Here is a 19,191-nt window from a genome sequence, read left to right on the forward strand (position 1 = left end):
TGTCCCCTCTCGTCCTTCTCTTTGTTAAACTAGACATACCCAATTCCAGCCGTTCCTTATATGCTTTAGCCTCCAGTCCCCTAATCATCTTTGTTGCTCTTCTCTGTACTCTTTCTAGAGTCTCAATATCTTTTTTACATCGTGGTGACCAAAACTGGATGCAGGATTCCAAGTGTGGCCTTACCAAGGCCTTGTAAAGTGGTATTAATACTTCACGTGATCTTGATTCTATCCCTCTGTTAAAGCCTCTAGCTTTAAAAGGTGACATAAGGTCGTCCTTATAACCACAACAGAGCCCAAAGTTTCTGTTGCTAAGTGAGACGCTTGTTAAGTGAGTTTGGCCCCATTTTACAACCTTTCTTGCCACAGTCTGTTAAGGGAATCACTGCAGCTGTAACATGGTCGTTAAGTGAAACTGGCTTTCCCCATCGACCTTGCTCGTCAGAAGGTCTCAAAAGGGACACTGCAACCGTCATAAAATAAGAGCCAGTTGCTCAGCATCCAAATTTCGAACGTGCAACCATAGGGTGCGGCAACTGTTATAAGTGTAAAAAAACAGTCATAAGGCACTTTTTTCAGTGCTGTTGTAACTTCAAACAGTCACTAAATGAACTGTTGTAAGTCGAGGACTACATGTAAGTATGTTTTCACCCCCTCCCTCCAGCCTACATCCAGGTATGGTTCATAACTGGTGTAAAAGCCAATAGAATTGCTTTTAGATAGGGGCAAAGAGCAGGCTTCTCTAACTGACCTAGCAGTCAATTCTAGTTCTTAGCAGGTTCAATACTCAGAGCAGTATAAGGAAAATTTGTGGTATGTTTTCCAGGCATGTTTTGTTCTGACAACGAGCACCGGCTGTATAACGAATTGTTTGCCAATTATAACAAAATCATCAGGCCTGTTGAAAATGTATCTGATCCCGTCATGGTGTGGTTCGAAGTGTCTTTGTCACAGCTGGTCAAAGTGGTGAGTAACCGGAGAGCCTTTTATCTCAGAATAATCTGGTTGAGCATCCTCAGTATTTTCCATTTCCCCCCCCAGTTTAATCTGTAGCAGTGCGATTTCCTAGAGTGTCTTATACAAGTACTAACTGCTGGCTGTTTTAGATCAGATGCTCATCCGAGCTTTATATAATTTAGGTTTTAAATATGGTACATGCATTTTTTTCTCTCTCAGGACGAAGTGAACCAGATTATGGAGACTAATTTATGGCTGAAACATGTAAGTAAAGAACAAAAAAATATGGGGAGAAGAAAAAAGTGAAATGCTGTGTTAGAAGGACATTTCAACTTTTCAGGAGTTAGGATTCTTAACTTTTTTGGGGGGGGGGCAACACACAGTAACTTACTTAGACACGCACATCTAAACAGTTTTTAAAATAAATAAGAGTTATACCTGAGATTGATGGCTTGGAAGTGGATTCAAGAGTTTTAGACACTTTTAATACACTGCTGACGCCTAGTGGTCAGGAATCTTAGGACCACAATAGGGATCAGGAAATTTGTCATTAAGCAGTCATAAGTCAGAATCAGATTAGAGCTTGGAGGTCTTCTAGTCTAACCCCATGCTCAAGCAGGAGACCCTATACCATTTCAGACAGGTGGCTGTCCAATTTCTTCTTAAAAATCTCCAGTGATGAAGCATCCACAACATCCTCATTGTTAGGAAGCTTCTCCTTAATTCCAGCTTTTCTCCTTGATTAGTTTCCATCCGTTCTTTCTTGTTCTACCTTCAGGTGCTTTGGAACATAAGTTGACCCTCTCTTCTTTGTGGCAGCCCCTCAAATACTGGAAGACCGCTATCATGTCCCCCCTAGCGCTTCTTTTCTCTAGACTGGCCATACCCAATTCCTGCAACCGTTCTTCATATGTTTTAGTCTAGTCTCCAGGCCTTTAATCATCTTAGTTGCTCTTCTCTGCACTTTTCCCAAAGTTTCAACATCTTTTTTATAATGTGGTGACCGAAACTGGATGCAGAATTTGAGTTGTGGTCTTACTAACACTTTATAAAGCGGTACTAATAAATTAAGCATCATGTCACATACCCGATTTTTACAACCTGGCTGGCTGTGGAATTCTGGGAGCTGAAGTCCACAGGTCTTGAAGTTGTCAAGCTTACTCACCCCTTGAAACTTTTAAGACTTGCGGACTTCAACTCCCAAAATTCCCCAGCTGGCTTTGAAGTCCACAGATCTTAAAGTTGCCAAGGTTGGACATCCCTGCTCTGAAGTGAGGGTCTCCTTTGTCTTTTGTAAAACAAGAGGCTGCTTGCATTCCATTTTTGGAGAGAAAAGTCACAAACACACTCACCCACTTGCTTGGAAGGTCAAACTGGCCTTGGTTTTTCCGCAGGCAGTGGAAAAGGGGAATCACAGGAAAAGAGTTGTTTGGGGTTCAACAAGAGGCAGCCCGTCTCTATCAAACCTGCTTCTTCTGGCCTCTCTCACAGGGAAGGCAGAAAGACTACAGGGGGGGGGGGAGAGAGAGAGAGTTCACAATTGGATGCACTTCTTTTAAAGGCCCACCTGGCCCTCTATTTTAGGTCTACTAAGTTTTTAATTCTCTTCCTGAACTGCTAAACTCTTAATGAATTGCATTGCATTGCATTTGCAAGCTGCTCTCTGAAGCAGTATCCGGGACGGGATGGGTATCGCTTGCCAGGAGCAAATCCCAGTGTGGTTGGCCCACATTTCTCTGCAGTGATTTGCAGAAATGTTCCTGCCTGTAAAAAGCAACAAACATGCTCTCTATCCACCATTAGCTGGGGGATTTTATTTTTTAAATTCTACCACCTGGCTTTTTGCCAGCTCTGCTTTTATGGTCTTAAGCTGGAACTGAAGAAGTCTGGGATGTGAAGTCCACACTTCCTAAGATGTGGCTAGCACAATGTTTCTCAGCCTTAACCACTTGAAGACATGGGGACTTCAACTCCCAGAATTCCCCAGCTGGCCATGCCTTTGGTTGCCAAATGCCTGCACTGTAATTCGGAGGTGGGGGGAGGTGGGTAGAACAACGGTTGTAACTTTGAGGATGGGTCATAAGCCACTTTTTCCAGGTCCATTATGACTTCAAACTATTTAAGTCAAGGACTCCCTGTAGGATGCTTCCTTGTCCTTAAGATGCTATAAGGCTCTTTCTTCTTTGGATCAACCTGAAATATCTCACATTTTTCTTTGACCAGATTTGGAACGATTACAAACTCAAATGGGATCCAGAGAACTATGGTGGTGTGCAGTATGTCCGAGTGCCGTCAAATAAGATCTGGAAGCCGGATATCGTGTTATATAACAAGTAAGATTACAGAATTAGATTAAATTTTCTTCCCATAACATACCTACTCTACTTAGTTACTATCCCAGAGAGATGATTGTAACATTTTCCAAGCAGAACACACACTACTGGGTCAAATCTCAGTATTTGGGGAAGCCTTTTTCCCCAAGAAATAACAAGAGCACTTAGACTTATATACCGCTTCACAGTGCTTTTACAGCCCTCACTAAGCAGTTTACAGAGTCAGCATATTTGCCCCCCCCCAACAATCTGGGTCCTCATTTGACCAATCTCGAAAGAACGGAAGGCTGAGTCAACCTTCAGCCAGTCAGGATCGAACTGCTGGCAGTGAGCTGAATTATCCTGCAATACTGCATTCTAACCACTGCACCACCATGGCTCTCTTTCTCTCTATGTGTGCATGTCTATGTGTATGAGAGGGAGAGAGGGGGGGAGGCATGACTTATTTACATTAGTAGTATTTTCCCAATCACCAGATAGGGAGTGATAGGCATGACTGCTGCAGTCAATACACTTTTGAGAGCTATGTTCTGTGTTGCTCAGCATTGACCCAAAGGTGCTGTCAGAACTGAAGAAGCTTCTTGGATGAGAAGCGAAAATGTCCAGTTGCTTTTTTTTGTTTTTTAAAGCACCTTTGGGACAACTAAACCATGACTGAGAATCTCCGTAGACATGCCCAACATTGAGTTGATGCTTGCATGTCATGGGAGCAGAGCCTAAGAGCTATAGTTGACGATCCTTCTTCCCCACCTCCATTTTGCCAGGATAGGTTGCTCAGTCACTTTTATAACCGATTCCAATTGCCAGAACATATTCTACACTCAACCCGTTATTTCAAATGTGTTTGACAGTGCAATTGGAGACTTCCAGGTGGACGACAAAACAAAAGCCTTGCTCAATTACACTGGAAACGTCACATGGATGCCTCCGGCCATATTTAAGAGCGCATGTAAAATAGATGTGACCTACTTTCCCTTCGACTACCAGAACTGCACCATGAAGTTTGGCTCTTGGACCTACGACAGAGCTCAGATCGACTTAGTCCTCGTTGGTTCCACCATGAACCTCAAGGATTACTGGGAAAATGGGGAGTGGGCCATTATCAAAGCCCCCGGCTATAAGCATGACATCAAGTACAACTGCTGCGACGCCTTCTACGCAGACATCACCTACTCTTTGTACATGAGACGTCTGCCCTTGTTTTATACCGTCAACATGATCATCCCATGCCTTCTGATTTCCTTCTTGACCGTGTTGGTGTTCTATCTTCCATCAGACTGTGGTGAGAAAATAACTCTGTGCATATCGGTCCTCTTGTCCTTGACGGTTTTCCTCCTGGTCATAACGGAGACCATTCCGTCCACGTCACTGGTGATCCCGTTGATTGGAGAGTACCTCCTCTTCACCATGTTGTTTGTCACTCTCTCCATCGTCATCACCGTCTTTGTACTTAACGTCCACTACAGAACTCCCAGGACGCACACCATGCCCGAGTGGGTGAAGATGGTTTTCCTCAACTTTCTCCCCCGCATCATGTTCATGACGCGGCCCCCCAGCAATGAAGACGAGGGCAGACCTGAGAAAGTGAAGCCTTCTTCCAGTGCAGAGCTGTCGCCTTTGAACTTCATCCGTATACCTGACAGCAGGTGCTGTCAAGACTGCTTCTCATGCCGAGGGTTTACACATGCGTGTTGCCTGCATGAGCATAAAACATACTTGAAGGGGACCGGCAACCTGACACAGAGCTCCAGTTCTGAATCCATGGATGCTTTGTTTTCATCTTCATTTATATCGCCAGAAGTGAGAGATGTGATGGACAGCATCAAATACATTGCTGAAACCATGAAACTGCAGAATAAAGCCAAGGAGGTATGGGTGTATTTTAATTCCCACTTTACACAACATACCTGAGGGGGCTTCATGGTGGCAAGGCCATACTGTAAACCAGGGATGCCCAACCTTGGCCAATTTAAGACTTGTGGACTTCAACTCCCATGCTGGCTGATGGATTTTGGGAATTGAAGTCCGTAAGTCTTAAAATGGCCAAGATCGGACAACTGTGGTGTCAACGAATAGCACTGCACCATCTCCATTTTGGCCATTTCCCTATCTCACCAAAGTAGCATCTGCTCTGATTGACCACGATCTTGTGTAGTCTCAGGCGATGTCTACTTTCTACCAGGTGCCTGTGGAAGTATCCAAAAACAGAACAGCTCATTGGATCTTCTGCAGGCAATAAAGACGTGCCATTTGTGACTTGCAAGATGGAACGGTCACAGTGCTTAAGACACAGAAACCAGTACAAAAAGAAAAACAAAAACAACCACACAATATTTTATTTCTTTAACAATAGTAGAAAAGACTGATTTTTTTTTTACAAAGGAAATAGGGGAGATACCTATTCACCAAAACTTGTGATTAGAGATCAAGTTGGCTTACAGTGATCTGAATATTTGTTTGAAACCAAAGAGGAATATTTTTGCAAATTATCTTCCACAGAAACAGGTTCATCCATAATTTTAATGCCTTTCAATTTCCATGGAATAGTTCACCTTCACATACTTAACAAGTGCATCCTCAGGGTTAAAAAGATAACCAAATTAGGCAAGGAAGAAAGTCAGGAGCCAAAGACTTGTCATTATTTTTCATTTAAGTCCCCCCCCCAGACCCCCAAGTTAGATTTGAGATAGAAGATCTGAGGATCTGCTTTCTGCAGATGTTCCACATAAGCCTTCTTTTGAAACTAATTATTGTACTGTCTGCAGACAACTGTGCCAATGGCTTTGAAATAGGCACAGCAGGCCCACAAAATAGATTATTCAAAAATTGATATAATTTTTTTTGCTTATTTCTTCCAGACTCAAGATGACTGGAAATACGTTGCCATGGTAATTGATCGTATTTTCCTGTGGGTGTTTATTCTGGTGTGTATTTTGGGGACAGCAGGATTGTTCCTGCAACCACTGCTGATCAGAGATGAAGTTTAAACAAGGTGACACAGCAAAAAAGGACTTTTTTTTTTCCTTCTTGGGTGTCCAAACACATTACACTGATGTTGAACTACTTACTGTAATTCCGCTTCTTTGAGTTCCAAAATAAAGATACAGAAGAACATATAGAAGTGAAAACAACTGATTTGTATTATTCTGAGCTATTGTATAAGACTAAAGGATTTTCATGTCTAGGCTTTTCCTCTTTTGAGAGTGAGAGAATTTTTATGGTTCTCAGATTAAGCCTTAAAATAGTACTAATTTATTCTGCAGAAGTTTGGACAAGGAGAGTCAGGACCATCTCATTAATACAAAAATCCCTGCAATTTTAATAAGCTATATATTAAAATCAGATAACAATTATCTTGCAAGGACTAGGGAATGACAGCAGCAGTACCAATATATAAGGGAGGAAACCGAGCAGATCCAGCTAACTATAGACCTAACAGTTTCTTGAGTGCCTAAGCTGGAAATATTTAGCATCACTGGAATCGGAGGCATAACTGGATTAATACAAGCCAAATTCCAAGGATGCTCACCACAGATCACCTTTGTTATACAAAAGCATTTGCACCAATTAAAATTTCCTCACGATGAGGCCTTGCAAACCAACTTGCCACAGCTATGCCAAGAGGAACAACAAAAGGAACTTATGCACATTCCAAGGTGAACTCGAAAAGGCCATTTCTTAAAAATTAAGAGTTAACTGGAACCAACCGTACAAATTCCCAGCTCATCCAGATTCATAATAATTTATTTTTTTTTAAAAAAGCAGATAGAGCAGAAGAAAGGCTCTCTTTGTGTGGAAGAGAAGTAGAAGAAACCAAAGGAAGCATATGTGCATCCGTGGGGTCCTTGGTGCTTTCTGAGCTTGGACGTTTTCTTGCAGATGTTTCATTACCAAACTAGATAACATGATCCATGATAAAAGGGAGTGGAGTTTGCTCTCATCTTAGTTGGGTAGTTAACTCAGACAAAAGTAAATAGCCTAATCAAGGAACCACCAAGACTTCTCCCACCAGCACTGACAGGACAAGCCACTAGTATATAAAATATAGTGGATTACTATATGTCAGCCCTGACCCCGTATTTCAACCCTGAACTACAAATATTCTCTTTTATCGATACGTACATCCATTTTACATTACCAAGTCAAACTGAGAGTTTGGTCAAGGGCTTCAAAATCTTTGAGAAGCAAATTAGAAGGAAAAGGGAACATTAATAAGGATTTGGAGAATTGTTTATTAACATGGGGCATTGCAGCAGACAAATGCAAATAAGATGGTAGTAAGCAGTTAGTTTTCAGCTAAATCAAACGAAAAGACCAGGAATGATTTTTCCATTAAAAGTAACAAATCTCGGCTACTTCTATTAAAAAGGCTGAGAGGAAGATACGAAAACCTCTAAGCAACGCAGAGAAATATTAAGGAATCTTTAATTAACCCACTTTCCAACTGAAGGTTTCCGAATGAAATTCATTATATAATTTAAAAATTTCCCTCAGATTTACAAACTTAATAACAGCAAGTACCAAATGCAACATTTAATTTATTGTCTATAATTATCACCCTTAAAGTGCAGTCAATATACATTTCTAAAATCTAAAAATAAACCTGATTTTTAAAAAAATATTTTAAAAATTCACAGCTATACACAAAATACAACTAGAACAGCGAAGTACCCCAGCTCATATCACCACAAACATTCATTTCTGAACTATTGTATAATTGACCCAAAAGGTTTCCAATTGTCTACCATCTCTCTAAAGGTGTGTTTTAAAAGTCTGTTTAAATGATATTAAAATCATATTTACTGTATCTATCTACCTTTCCTGTAGCATATTTTTCATTCCATGATTTGACTGTTGATTCTAATTTGAGGTCTACTTATATAGCAGATTTTCTTCACAGAAGATGGAAGGCATTTGTCCCTAATGAAAAATGTATAAAGGAGCACGCCCCAGGTACTTCATGGCAACTTCTGTAATCAACACATCTTATTCAGCAAATGGGTTAGACTGTGAAGTCAAACAAAATCTTCTAAGAAAGGAATAATGAATTGCTTCTGTAAGGCTACGAAGAAAACTGCATGGGAGTTGAGCTGGATTTTAGGACGTCTTTACTTTCTTACAATCACAGAAATTGCTAGCAGACTTCAGATCCTTCGGTTATCACAAGAAATAAAAATTGAGATTATATAGGAGGGAAATTGCATTAGGAACTCCAAAACACTCCATGTTGTACTTGTGCATTTCATTACTTTCTGTTCTGCCTTACCCTTTTCACCCTAACCCACTCCATCCGGTTCCTTGGCAAACTGAGCTTAATTCTGAGTGACAGTTTAAGGAATCAAAGGCTAAGAGTAAGAGACAGAGAGCCCTCATCTGCTACAAGGATTACTCAACTGTCACATGAAAGGACTAAAAAAATTTAAAATGTACTGTATTCCTCTGTAGTGGCGATGAGGAAAACTGTTGTATTTTGAGGAGTTTAGTGGCATATTTTCATTTCTCCTTCATATTAATGTATTTATTTAACATAGGGCATAAAGTACATGAATAGCAGCAGTAAAGATGTATGGAAAGAACACATAATATGATACACATAAGATGGAGATGGGTGGTCAATTGTGCAAGGTATAAGAGATTCAAGAAGATTCAATTGTGCAAGGTATAAGAGATTCAAGAAGAGATTCCTTCGTATTAAGAAAAGTCTAGACCAGGGGTGTACAATCTAAAAACCTGTGGACTTCAGCTCCCAGAATTCCCCAGCTAGCTAGATGGGGAATTCTGGGAGTTGAAGTTCAGAGTCTTAAAAGTTGCCAAGATTGGACACCTCTGGTCTAGAAGTTCAGAGCTCATTCTGAGCAAATGTGCTTTTTTTAAACTTTTGAATATTGCATAAAGGCGAAGAGGGGCTGTGGAATCTTCACATAGCGCAAAGATTTCTTTTTAATCTGTGAATATCTCACTTTCGAGTTATGTGCCATCTGGTCAAGGTCAGGTCTCGCAGCCTTGTGACTACAGAAACAGAGCAATGAAGCCACGGTGCCAGCTTTTAACAAAAACTCTAGTCCTGGCTTTTAAGTTGGGAGCTTCTGCAGAAAGCCTAGCACTGGGTGCTGTGGGGCATCTGTGCTCTTGTTATTAAGGAGGTCCTGACAGCTTTTAAGAGATTTCAGTATCATCTTGCTTGGTAGGTGTGCTTTTTATGTTAAGTTTTTTAATTTGTTTGCTTCATAATAAAACTTAAAATCTCTTTTTCATTGCTGTGCTCAGTCTCTGGATCCAGAACCACCAATTGCCTGGGCACCTGATCCCTGCCCTGACACTCATCCACTGCCACAGCAGTGGATGAGTGTCATCCTAAACACCTTGGATGATGGTCATCCTAAACACCTTAAATGTTAAAGTGTCATGTTAATATTTTTGCTATAATATTCTGCAAATAATCTTAGGATGCTGATGGAATCCAGGAAGGCTGTAATTAAGAGGGGAAAAACATCCATCTTACAATTTTCCTGGTTAAATATCACCATTAATTTTTCCCTCCCACTTGCATTCTCAGACATTTCATTATTAGTTTAGGATATCTAGGAATTAGCATCCCTAGAAGCACTGTTAAAATTCTGCCCCTGCTCACACGTTTATTTATTAACAATCCCAGCATTGACTGGTACTATTGTGCTTGCCCATTTATGAATTACAGGAAGAAACAACGTCAGGGATCCAGTAACTGCAACCAGAAAGAACAGCCATAGGAACACACGATCAAGCACCTGAGCTATAAATTGCCAGTCCTCCACAACCTAAAAAAAAAGAAGAAAAAAAGTCAGTAACTTTCCTTAAGCATTCGGATCTACCAGTATCCGAGTTTAGTCCTAGAAAATAACAAAGCAGGCAGAGGCAACAATGTATCTATATAAAAGCCACAACATAATAAATAGGATTCAAATCAGAAGTAAATAAACCATCTTTATAATAGGTATTCCCTACTGTAGGTTTTACTTATTACTGAATAATATTAATTACTAAAACTGAATTTCATCAGGGAATGAAAAATTCTCAGTATATTTTAAAATACCTGTGCTTATTAAGGCTATTTTTAGGCTTGAATCATACTTTATACACAAACTGGAAAAAAATGGGTCATGGACAAACATGTGTCAGAGATAGAAATTGTATCTTTATCTTTTTTTGCATGTTATTGATCCAAAGTTTTCACTATCTTGATCCAAAACAATAGATCAAGTTATTCATATGATACCTATCACTGAGATCATAGTAAAATACGACAAAAGCTCTTTGGTGATTTAGATGTTGTAAGTTGCCCCCGAAAGGAATTGTTTCCATCAGCAGAACTAAGATTCCCCTTCCTCTCAAAAGACATCCAAAAACAGCACAGCATCTAAAAACCATCAGATTAAGGTTCTCATAGAAGAGAGTATCAGTAGCTCAGGATTGAACTGTGGAGTCTATGATACTCTGAGATTATTTTCTTGCAGACGTTTCATGGGCCAACAAGATTACCTCATCAATGCGAGATGTTCACCATCAGAGCACCGTCAACATCATCATCGATGATGCTACCTAGTTGGGTAATGAAATGTCCACAAGCGAACCACCAAGCTCAGAGAACACCCAGGGCTCCAGATTAAGGTTCTACTGCATAACTTTGTGTATTCCCCTTTCCGATGATCAACTCAACCAGTGAATTGCAACACAACTAGAACACACACCTCATGTACTTCATTCTCTTTGACAATGTGTCTTATAATGTACCGGACAGAATTTAAGGCTGCTTCTAAAGTATTCCTAGGTTCCTCAGATCCCTGGGTGCCCGTGGTGTCTTCTTCCTTTGGTACTGAGTACCTATCGACGTGACTTCTCATACAAAGCAGTTTGGGAAGTTTGTGAAGAAATATTTTGCGGACCCACGGTGCCATCGCATTGTGCGTCGACGAGGATCGATGATGAACATTAATAGCAAAGACAGTTATTACTATAGATAAGGTCACAAAAATCATGGTGAAGACCAAGTACTCGCCAATCAGTGGTATGACCTTAGAAGAAGACGGGATAATTTCTTCTATAACTAGAAGGAAGACGGTGAGTGAGACCAGAACGGAAGTGCAGAGAGAGATTTTCTCTCCTTCATAGGCAGGGAGATAGAAGACAAGGACGGTTAAGAAAGACAGTCCTATGCATGGAACAATGAGGAAGAGCGTATAAAAGAGAGGCAAGCGCCTAATTATAAATGAGTAGGTAATAAAGGGGTACCAGCAGCTTCCGTCAGTTCTGTTCCTTCTGATACCCGTTGCGGTTACTATTTCCCATTCTCCATTGTCAAAGAAATCTCTTTTGTCTACTTCTTCATCCACAAGCATTATATCCACCTGAGAACCATCATATGTCCACGAGCCAAACTTCATGGAGCAGTTCTGGAGGTCAAATGGAAAGTAAGTGACGTCAATGGTACAAGAGCTTTTAAAGTTCGCGGGTGGGGTCCAAACAATAGTGCCATCGTGTTTCACTATGGCCTTTGTAGATGTCCCTTCAAAATGACCATCTGCACTGAAAGAATATCAGCAAAGGGTTATGAAAGGTACAAGATATGGTTTTTCACAAAAAACTAAGTGTACTTTTTCCAGTGCAATTTTTTCCCCAAATTGTATAACCCTGCTTAATCCTTTATAGGCAAAAAATTGAGTTAGATGACCCCTGTAAGATATGGTCCAGCCACAATTAAAATTATTAATGTTGAACAAACAGATAGGAGCTAATGAATACTATCATGATAATTTATTTTGAATTATGGTCACACGATCCTCTTTGAAAGGAACGGCTGAATCTTTTTTGCAGACATGCCCGCCCTTCTATAAAAACTCTCTGCTCCAATAGGTAAAAAACAAAACCAAATATCTTAATGAGGCGCTGCACTTCTTTACATGAGCTCCTCAAATGAGGATCCAATTACTGTATCTTCTACTGCTGCTCTGAATGCAGTCTCTTGGGAATCTGCACAGCATCATTTCTGCTGCTTCTTGTTCATTTTTTCCAGAAAGAAAAGTAGTCTACAAGTGAAGGTAGGATATCAAGGGGAATGCTCCCGATTCTTAATTCCCTCTGGGTAAGAACTCTCTGCAATCATGGGGGGTCTTTCTCCTTGGAAAATTGGGAGATTGAAGGAGACAACAAACTCTTTTATTTCATTACCTGTCCAGGGCTTTTCAACCTGGTTTTCCGCATTTTCTTGGGCTCAAGTCTATATGGCTGATCTGCCCTTTTAATATATTTTAAAAACTGAAATCTTACTTATCGTATAAAACAATGTCTGGAATCCATAGTGAAGCTGAAGGAACACGGATAGATGTTATTCCAGCATAGTCCTTAGGATCCCACTTCAGTTTTACATCAACCCATTCCTGCAAAGGAATACAGACTTATCTTCAATTTTATCTTGAACCTGAAACAGCTCCGAAAGCAACAATTGAAATGTTTACTATGTTACTATGAGGAGTGGCTACCTTGCTTCAAAACATATTTGTTTGTAGTTTTTGTTTGTTACTTTTGATAAACTTACACAGGAACGTTTTCTGGTTTTAATATTCCTGGAAGATCCATCTCTCTGCTTAAAATTCCTTGCCGATTTACTGTAAATCATTCAGGATCGATAGGGAATCCTGATCTATCTTTTTCCACTGTATCTTCCATGCTGATACAACCCAAGGGCATGAATCATCAATCCGCCGATATTATGAAGAAACCCACTCAAAACATTTTCAAGAAGGACTCACCTGCTTCAGCCAAACATTTGTGGTCATCAATTGGTTTTTTTCATCCTATTAGAGGAAAAGCGTATTAGATATAATCAAAGGTTTTAGAAGGTAAGAGCCAGATAGCGCTTCAGCATCTCAGCTGGACCTTGGGAAGACTTCTGGTAGCTTCTCCCTCCTAAATAGGTGCTTGCTTTCCAATGTGCCCCTTGAAGGCATAATGAAATAGCAGAAGCAGCTGACACTTGAATTTCATTCCCCCAATAATTGTCAGGCACAAACAACCAAACTCACACTTGTAGAGTTCAAACAGGCTACTTTATTGTTCTAGATTCCACAGGAATCTCCCTGGACTGGCAGCTTTTGCCTGTGAAAGGCTAGATAAGGCTCAAAGGCATTGGAGGGAGGAGGTATCATACCTTGCTCTATTGTTTTTACTTAGAGTCCATCCTAACTTCTCATTTGAGATCTCCTCCCCACTGGGATGACTGCTCTCCAACAATAGTGGAACAATCCAATGGCTGTAAGGCACCAAATACTCAGAGCACCAAAAATGTTACCATTGCTATTACTAGTAGGAATATTTTTTACATTAGTTAAAAGAAAAGACACAGAATCTTTTTCACGTCTTACAGACTTAGAGGTACATGTTTTTTTAAAAAATATTCACCTGATATTGTAAACCATGTTGGTAGTCTGTCTATCACACTTAATATGTCCTCTGATTAAATAAAGTGGTTATTTAGGGTGGAGATTTCTGTCTTCACTTGCCCTGAAATCATATTACTACTACGTGCAAGCGATTTCATCTACATCTTAAGGATAAAGTATCTTATAATTATTAAGGCCTTATTATGTTTCAGAAACATGGCAAAAACTCTACCAAACAGGCAACATATGTCTTCAGATTGATTAAATTTTAAAATGTATCAATTTCCTAACATACCACATCTACCAACTGGGAAATTGCAAGACCAAATTTCACTTTGATGGTATCATTCAAGTGCTCGACTGGACGAACCCATCGTTCATAGTCTTCAAATAAATGTTTAAATAAACGGTCTTCACTTTTAGCAATAAAAGAAGGTTCAGATGTACCTGCACAAAGGATGATAATAAAGTTTTATATTTAAAAATGCCAGAGACAATATTTAATATTAACTCATGTAATTGCCCATATCACAATAGAGGAAGTTTGGCATAAGGTTAAGCATAACAGAAAGCCGCAGTTCCCTTCTGTTTAAATACATGGAATACAAGAACAGATTGGTATTCTGCAGATTTAGCTTTTGACATTGTCAACAAAATATTGGATGGTAACCCACTAAAAATGTAAAACATAACTGAGAGACCTATCTCCAAGTTATGTTTTACAGGAGAGGAAACAGTATTATGTTTAAGTTACCATCCCAGAAGCCAGTGGTAGATCGAAGATGAAGAGTTAAGGATGAAAAAAGCAAAAATTATGGAAGCATGAGTTTTCTACTTATTTATAGTTTGATTAGTCTATAGATTTATTGGTTTGAATACAAATTGACAATTTATGTAAATAGATATGTAAATCAGGCAGAGCCTTCAGGCTCCATGCTGAAAGTATTGTAGGCTGTTAGATTTCATTTGGGATGGTATTGAACAGTAATTTTCAGTATCAATAACACTGTATTGCCCTTCTTCTACTTAAAAAAACCTTAATTTGTTTTCACAGCAATTGCCAACATATTTCACATATTATATGAAAGTTCATTTCTGGGGAACTAAAAATGACATAGTCATTGCTTTCTCTATCCTATTGAAAATATTACAAGGAATAGAAAGGGGATATTTATGCGTACAAGTGCTCCCAAAGCTAATAAATTGTACTGCTTAACATTCTGAGTGGTATTTAAAATATTGTTACTTTTATTATCCAGTACTGTATTTTTGTACCTTAAATATTATGAAACTTAATCCTATTTATATTTAGCTAAAAATGTATTTTAGTAGGATTTGCATGTAATATGCTTAGAACTCCATTCTAAACTTAGCCTGTGAGCTCATATTTTAAAATAGAACAATTCAAAGAAACTTTAAAATTGTTTAATGAAGAACAGAGAAACCATTTCGAATTTACTAGCATGCTGAATCGCCCATATTTTACTTCAATACTTATTCTGGCACTTTAATGTATAAAATGCTATTCTCAGACTCATTAGATGATGTCTGTTGATAATTAACTTCTAGGGATATGCAAATCATTTAAAACTGCCCAGTCAACTTCTTTTGCTGAAAAAAAAAATGAAATAAAATCGCTACACACGTGCAGAAGATAGCTAACAGCAATTCTGAAGCAGCAACTCCGTGAAAAGATGTGGTTCATGCATTGCAGAGTGCCTCTTCTGGAAGATTTGAACAGCCCTATTTTCTGGCTACTGAAGCAGAGAAAATCCTGCCATCCCTATTCTGTGGCTAAACAGGGACTTGGGTCCTGGCACCTAAGACTATGCTTTCAGCTGATGAAACACAAAGGTTCCATTAATTGTAGTAATATAAAACTATTTTTTTTAATCTCAGTGAGGAAACAGTGATTCAAACTGTTCAAAAGAACAAAACTTGTTCTGATTACAGAAGGCAGCTGTCCAGTTCACAAAATATGTTTCCTGATTACTGCATTTAGAAATAATTCTATTACAATTCACCATTTGCTTGGGTTGTATTTTTAAAAACTGATTATGTGCAATTAAGTTGGGATTGCCTCTTAGCAAGCACAAGAGATGGATTTTCTCCAAAAGAATCTGTCCCCAACCTGGTCCTTCAGGTCTTCCAATGGTGTAGCCATCATGGCAGTAATTGAGTCATTAGATTAAGCTTGGATGTTCTCTAGCTGTACCACAAATTGTTTTACTTCACAATCTAAAAGAAATGGTTCAGATTAGTTTTTTTCCTATACCATCTATCACAGAAGGAAGATGACTGAAGAATCCCCCTTGCAGCTATTAGGACTCAAAACACCTATAGGATTTCTATTTTTACTACATGTCAGTTCAAACACATTTAAACACCATACCTGGGAACATTTTATTTGAATAAAATTGTTTCTTGCCTTCAATGTATCAAAGGAACCGTTTTAGTGAGAAAAACAATGGCCATAGAATATTAGAAGAAGGCAATGAAATTGCAGGTATCCAGAATGGGAATAACCAAGTGTACATTCTTGAAAAAGTACTGCATTGACATTCTGTTTCTTCTGAAAAAAACAAAAAACAAAAACCACGAACTGCACATCTGTTTAACCTGGATCTATCAAAAATCCTTTTCATTACATACAGAGAAAAGCTCTTAAAGACATTCTGCTAACTTGTACTTCTATTCTACACATCCAGAGTTACAAAAATAATATCTAAACCTTCAACCCTCCTTCAAGTCAGGTTGAAAATATCTGTCTCCCCAAGACAAAAATATGTCTCTGCAGTCTTAACCATTCAGCCACAGCAAAATAAGGGAGAAAAGATGAACTTTCGAGGGCTTCTGAAAAACTGGAAAGAGCAGCAGTTGGCAGGTGTCTATCTAAGGACAGAATAGGAAGAAGAATCAGACCCTCTTTTGGTTTACAAAAAAGTATTTTGTTCATCCTGGGCATACATGAATGAATGAATGAACACTTTGCTAAATCCTGCCTTCAAGATATGGGTTTTTTCCCCTCTTCCTTCTCACCAATGCAGCACATTGGATTGTAGCAAAACCCTTCCTGCCCTTCAGTGAACCACTGCAGTTATTAATGTTTGAATCTGCACTTCTAGATAAAGTCTTCCAGATGCAGACACAAAGTCTTACAAAAACAGATTACAGTGTCTCTTAGGAAAGGCTGGACAGATCAGGTTGCAATTTTTTGTCATCGGATAAGGACAGTAATCCTGCAATACGACAGCAGAATAAGGCTGTAATAATACACCCCCACCCTAACCCACTTACAGAGGCATCAGCCCCATGGAAATAACAATAGAAGTTGCTTTCCAAATAGAGAAACCCAGAATGGAAATAGGAAAAAGCAGCCAGTATATAGTACTACACAGACATCTTTTTATTTTACTTATTTATTATGAAATTTGCCGCCCCCCTCATATCCAGCAGCTATGTATATAAGTATGGATGAACAGATAGGCGTAGAGAGAGAGAGAGAGATAGACAGAAGGCAGACAGACATAGAGAGCGAGAGAAATAAAGATAGATAGATAGATAGATAGATAGATAGAGATAGATAGATAGATAGATAGATAGATAGATAGATAGATAGATAGATAGATAGATAGATAGATAGATAGATAGATAGATAGATAGATGGATGAACTGATGGATGGATAGATATATAGCCAGGCAGATAAAAGATATATATCTCTCACATCTATGCACATACAAATCTAGGCATTTGCACACTCATGCACTCTCCCCTCCAACCCCTCCCTGCAGCAATGAATTTGCATGCTCATGCACACCTGCCTCGACCCCCCCCCATCCACCTCAGGGTTGCTTCGTGAGGGGAAGCAGTTTATAAACACTTTTAATAAATATATCCAACATCCCCCCCATGCAAAGCCCCCACAGCCAACAGACAGGCTGCTTTTAGAGTTTCTATTTCATGCAGCAAAACTCCTGCGCAATAGTTGGGACCCTATTCGCCCCCCCCCCGCAATATAAATTCCTATTAATTTGGACGGATAGTCCCGGGCTGGCGGGCTGGCCCTACTTCCCCGATATAACTGCCCCTTCGCGAGCATCTCCTGCGCGGTTCTTCTTGGACTAAGCGGGCCAGGCGCCTGACGCGCGTCTTGGGTGCTGAGGCATTCACACGAGCGCGGGGCTGCACGCGTGTCTCCACGTTTACCCAGAGAACGGTTTCCGGCGGCTCCGTGGCTGGCGGAGAGGAGGAGGAGCAGGAGGGGAGCCTCGGCCATGGCCCCGAGCGGCGAAAGCGGCCGCTGGACGCGGAGCGAACCGCGGAGCCGCTTCTCCTCAGACGCGCCTCAGCCGGGAAAGCCCGGCGGCCGCCGCTCAGCCGCCCGAGCCCCGCCCCGGGGCGTGGCTAGAAAGGGCGGGAAAGCCGCGACGCCGCTCGCCACAGCTGGGATTGGCCTACAACTCCCAGCAGCCTCGCAGCTCCGTTCTCAGCGAGGGGCTGATGGGAGTTGTAGGCTCCCTCCGTTGTACTGGCGAAGGTGCTGCCCTGAAGTAGGTAGGGCCAAGTTTCAGCAAACTCAAAACTTTGCTCCACAGCTGTCAAACTCGTAAGCCTACCTCACAGGGTTGTTGTGAGGAGTGTCAAAGAAAGCTACACATACAGTAGCAACTCAGTTATCTATAAAATAAAAATGGCGGAATAAAAACTTTTATAAATAAATGGATGTATTTATAAATAAATAAAACTGATGAATTATTTCCCTAATTACTCTTTTTTAGGTGGGTTGAGAGCTTAAGTTTTGCATTTTACTTGGGAGAGGCTAGATGGAGCACAATGTTTAGTGCTTTGAGGGTGCTGAAAAAAGTGATTTGCAACTGGTCCTCAGACTTATGACCATCACAGTGTCCCTGCAGTCACATAATTCAGGCCTTTGGCCATCTGCATGGGTTATGGTGGTTGCCACATCTTGGGAGTTGTGTGTGCCATTTGCAACCTTCCCAGCTGACTTTGATAACTGAAGCGAAGGGAGAAAGCTAGACTTGCTCAATGACCATGTGCCTCGTTTAACAACTGTAGCAATCTTAATGATCATGAGAGAAAAGATGACTCACTTAACAGCCACGTTCCTTAGAAACAAAAGTTGCGGTCCCCAATTGTGGTTATAAGTCAAGGACTCCCTGTACCTTGCCTCCTTTTCCCTTTTCATCCTGGTAAAATCCAAAGTCCTAACCAGCATAATGTTAAGCACTGATTTCCCAGGACACCGTCTTGTTATCAATCCAGACACGGCTGCAATTGTGCAGCAGCTGCCTTGAAAAGCGCCTGGCAAAGTGCTAAATTGTATTATTTCACAGGCTTCCCCCCCCCTTTTTGCATGTCAGTAAGTTCTCCCGAAGCCTGTAATTAAAAATATTCCAGCAACATCAAAAACTCCTTAAGCCACTGTGCACATTTCTAAGCGTAAATCCTCATTTTCACTCGGAAC

At 40.2% G+C, this 19,191-nt stretch overlaps 2 protein-coding genes across 2 annotated transcripts; one reads left to right on the top strand and one right to left on the bottom strand.

Annotated features, from left to right (window-relative positions):
* The first annotated feature begins 828 nt into the window (after window positions 1–828).
* Window positions 829–6,277, top strand: LOC107300963 (neuronal acetylcholine receptor subunit alpha-3). Its single transcript, XM_015830245.1, has 5 exons — window positions 829–966; window positions 1,177–1,221; window positions 3,181–3,290; window positions 4,142–5,159; window positions 6,149–6,277. Exons 1-5 carry the CDS (start codon window positions 829–831, stop codon window positions 6,275–6,277), a joined length of 1,440 nt encoding a protein of 479 aa, XP_015685731.1.
* Window positions 6,278–9,921: 3,644 nt separating this feature from the next.
* Window positions 9,922–13,117, bottom strand: CHRNA5 (cholinergic receptor nicotinic alpha 5 subunit). Its single transcript, XM_029287062.1, has 4 exons — window positions 13,076–13,117; window positions 12,594–12,703; window positions 11,018–11,852; window positions 9,922–10,087 (listed from the first exon to the last, which is right to left on the bottom strand). Exons 1-4 carry the CDS (start codon window positions 13,100–13,102, stop codon window positions 9,926–9,928), a joined length of 1,134 nt encoding a protein of 377 aa, XP_029142895.1. The 5' UTR covers window positions 13,103–13,117; the 3' UTR covers window positions 9,922–9,925.
* Between the last annotated feature and the right edge of the window lie 6,074 nt (window positions 13,118–19,191).

Source organism: Protobothrops mucrosquamatus, unplaced genomic scaffold (assembly GCF_001527695.2).
Source record: "Protobothrops mucrosquamatus isolate PMUCROS unplaced genomic scaffold, P.Mucros_1.0 scaffold_242, whole genome shotgun sequence".
Taxonomy (NCBI): domain Eukaryota; kingdom Metazoa; phylum Chordata; class Lepidosauria; order Squamata; family Viperidae; genus Protobothrops; species Protobothrops mucrosquamatus.

Coding starts and splice junctions, on each gene's coding strand:
- LOC107300963 (XM_015830245.1), top strand. CDS start 829: ATGTTTTGTTCTGACAACGAGCACCGGCTGTATAACGAATTGTTTGCC. Junction 1,222..3,180: donor CTAATTTATGGCTGAAACAT/GTAAGTAAAGAA, acceptor TTCTTTGACCAG/ATTTGGAACGATTACAAACT. Junction 5,160..6,148: donor TGCAGAATAAAGCCAAGGAG/GTATGGGTGTAT, acceptor TATTTCTTCCAG/ACTCAAGATGACTGGAAATA.
- CHRNA5 (XM_029287062.1), bottom strand. CDS start 13,102: ATGACCACAAATGTTTGGCTGAAGCAG. Junction 12,704..13,075: donor CAAATGTTTGGCTGAAGCAG/GTGAGTCCTTCT, acceptor ATTCCTTTGCAG/GAATGGGTTGATGTAAAACT. Junction 11,853..12,593: donor GACATTGTTTTATACGATAA/GTAAGATTTCAG, acceptor ATATTCTTTCAG/TGCAGATGGTCATTTTGAAG.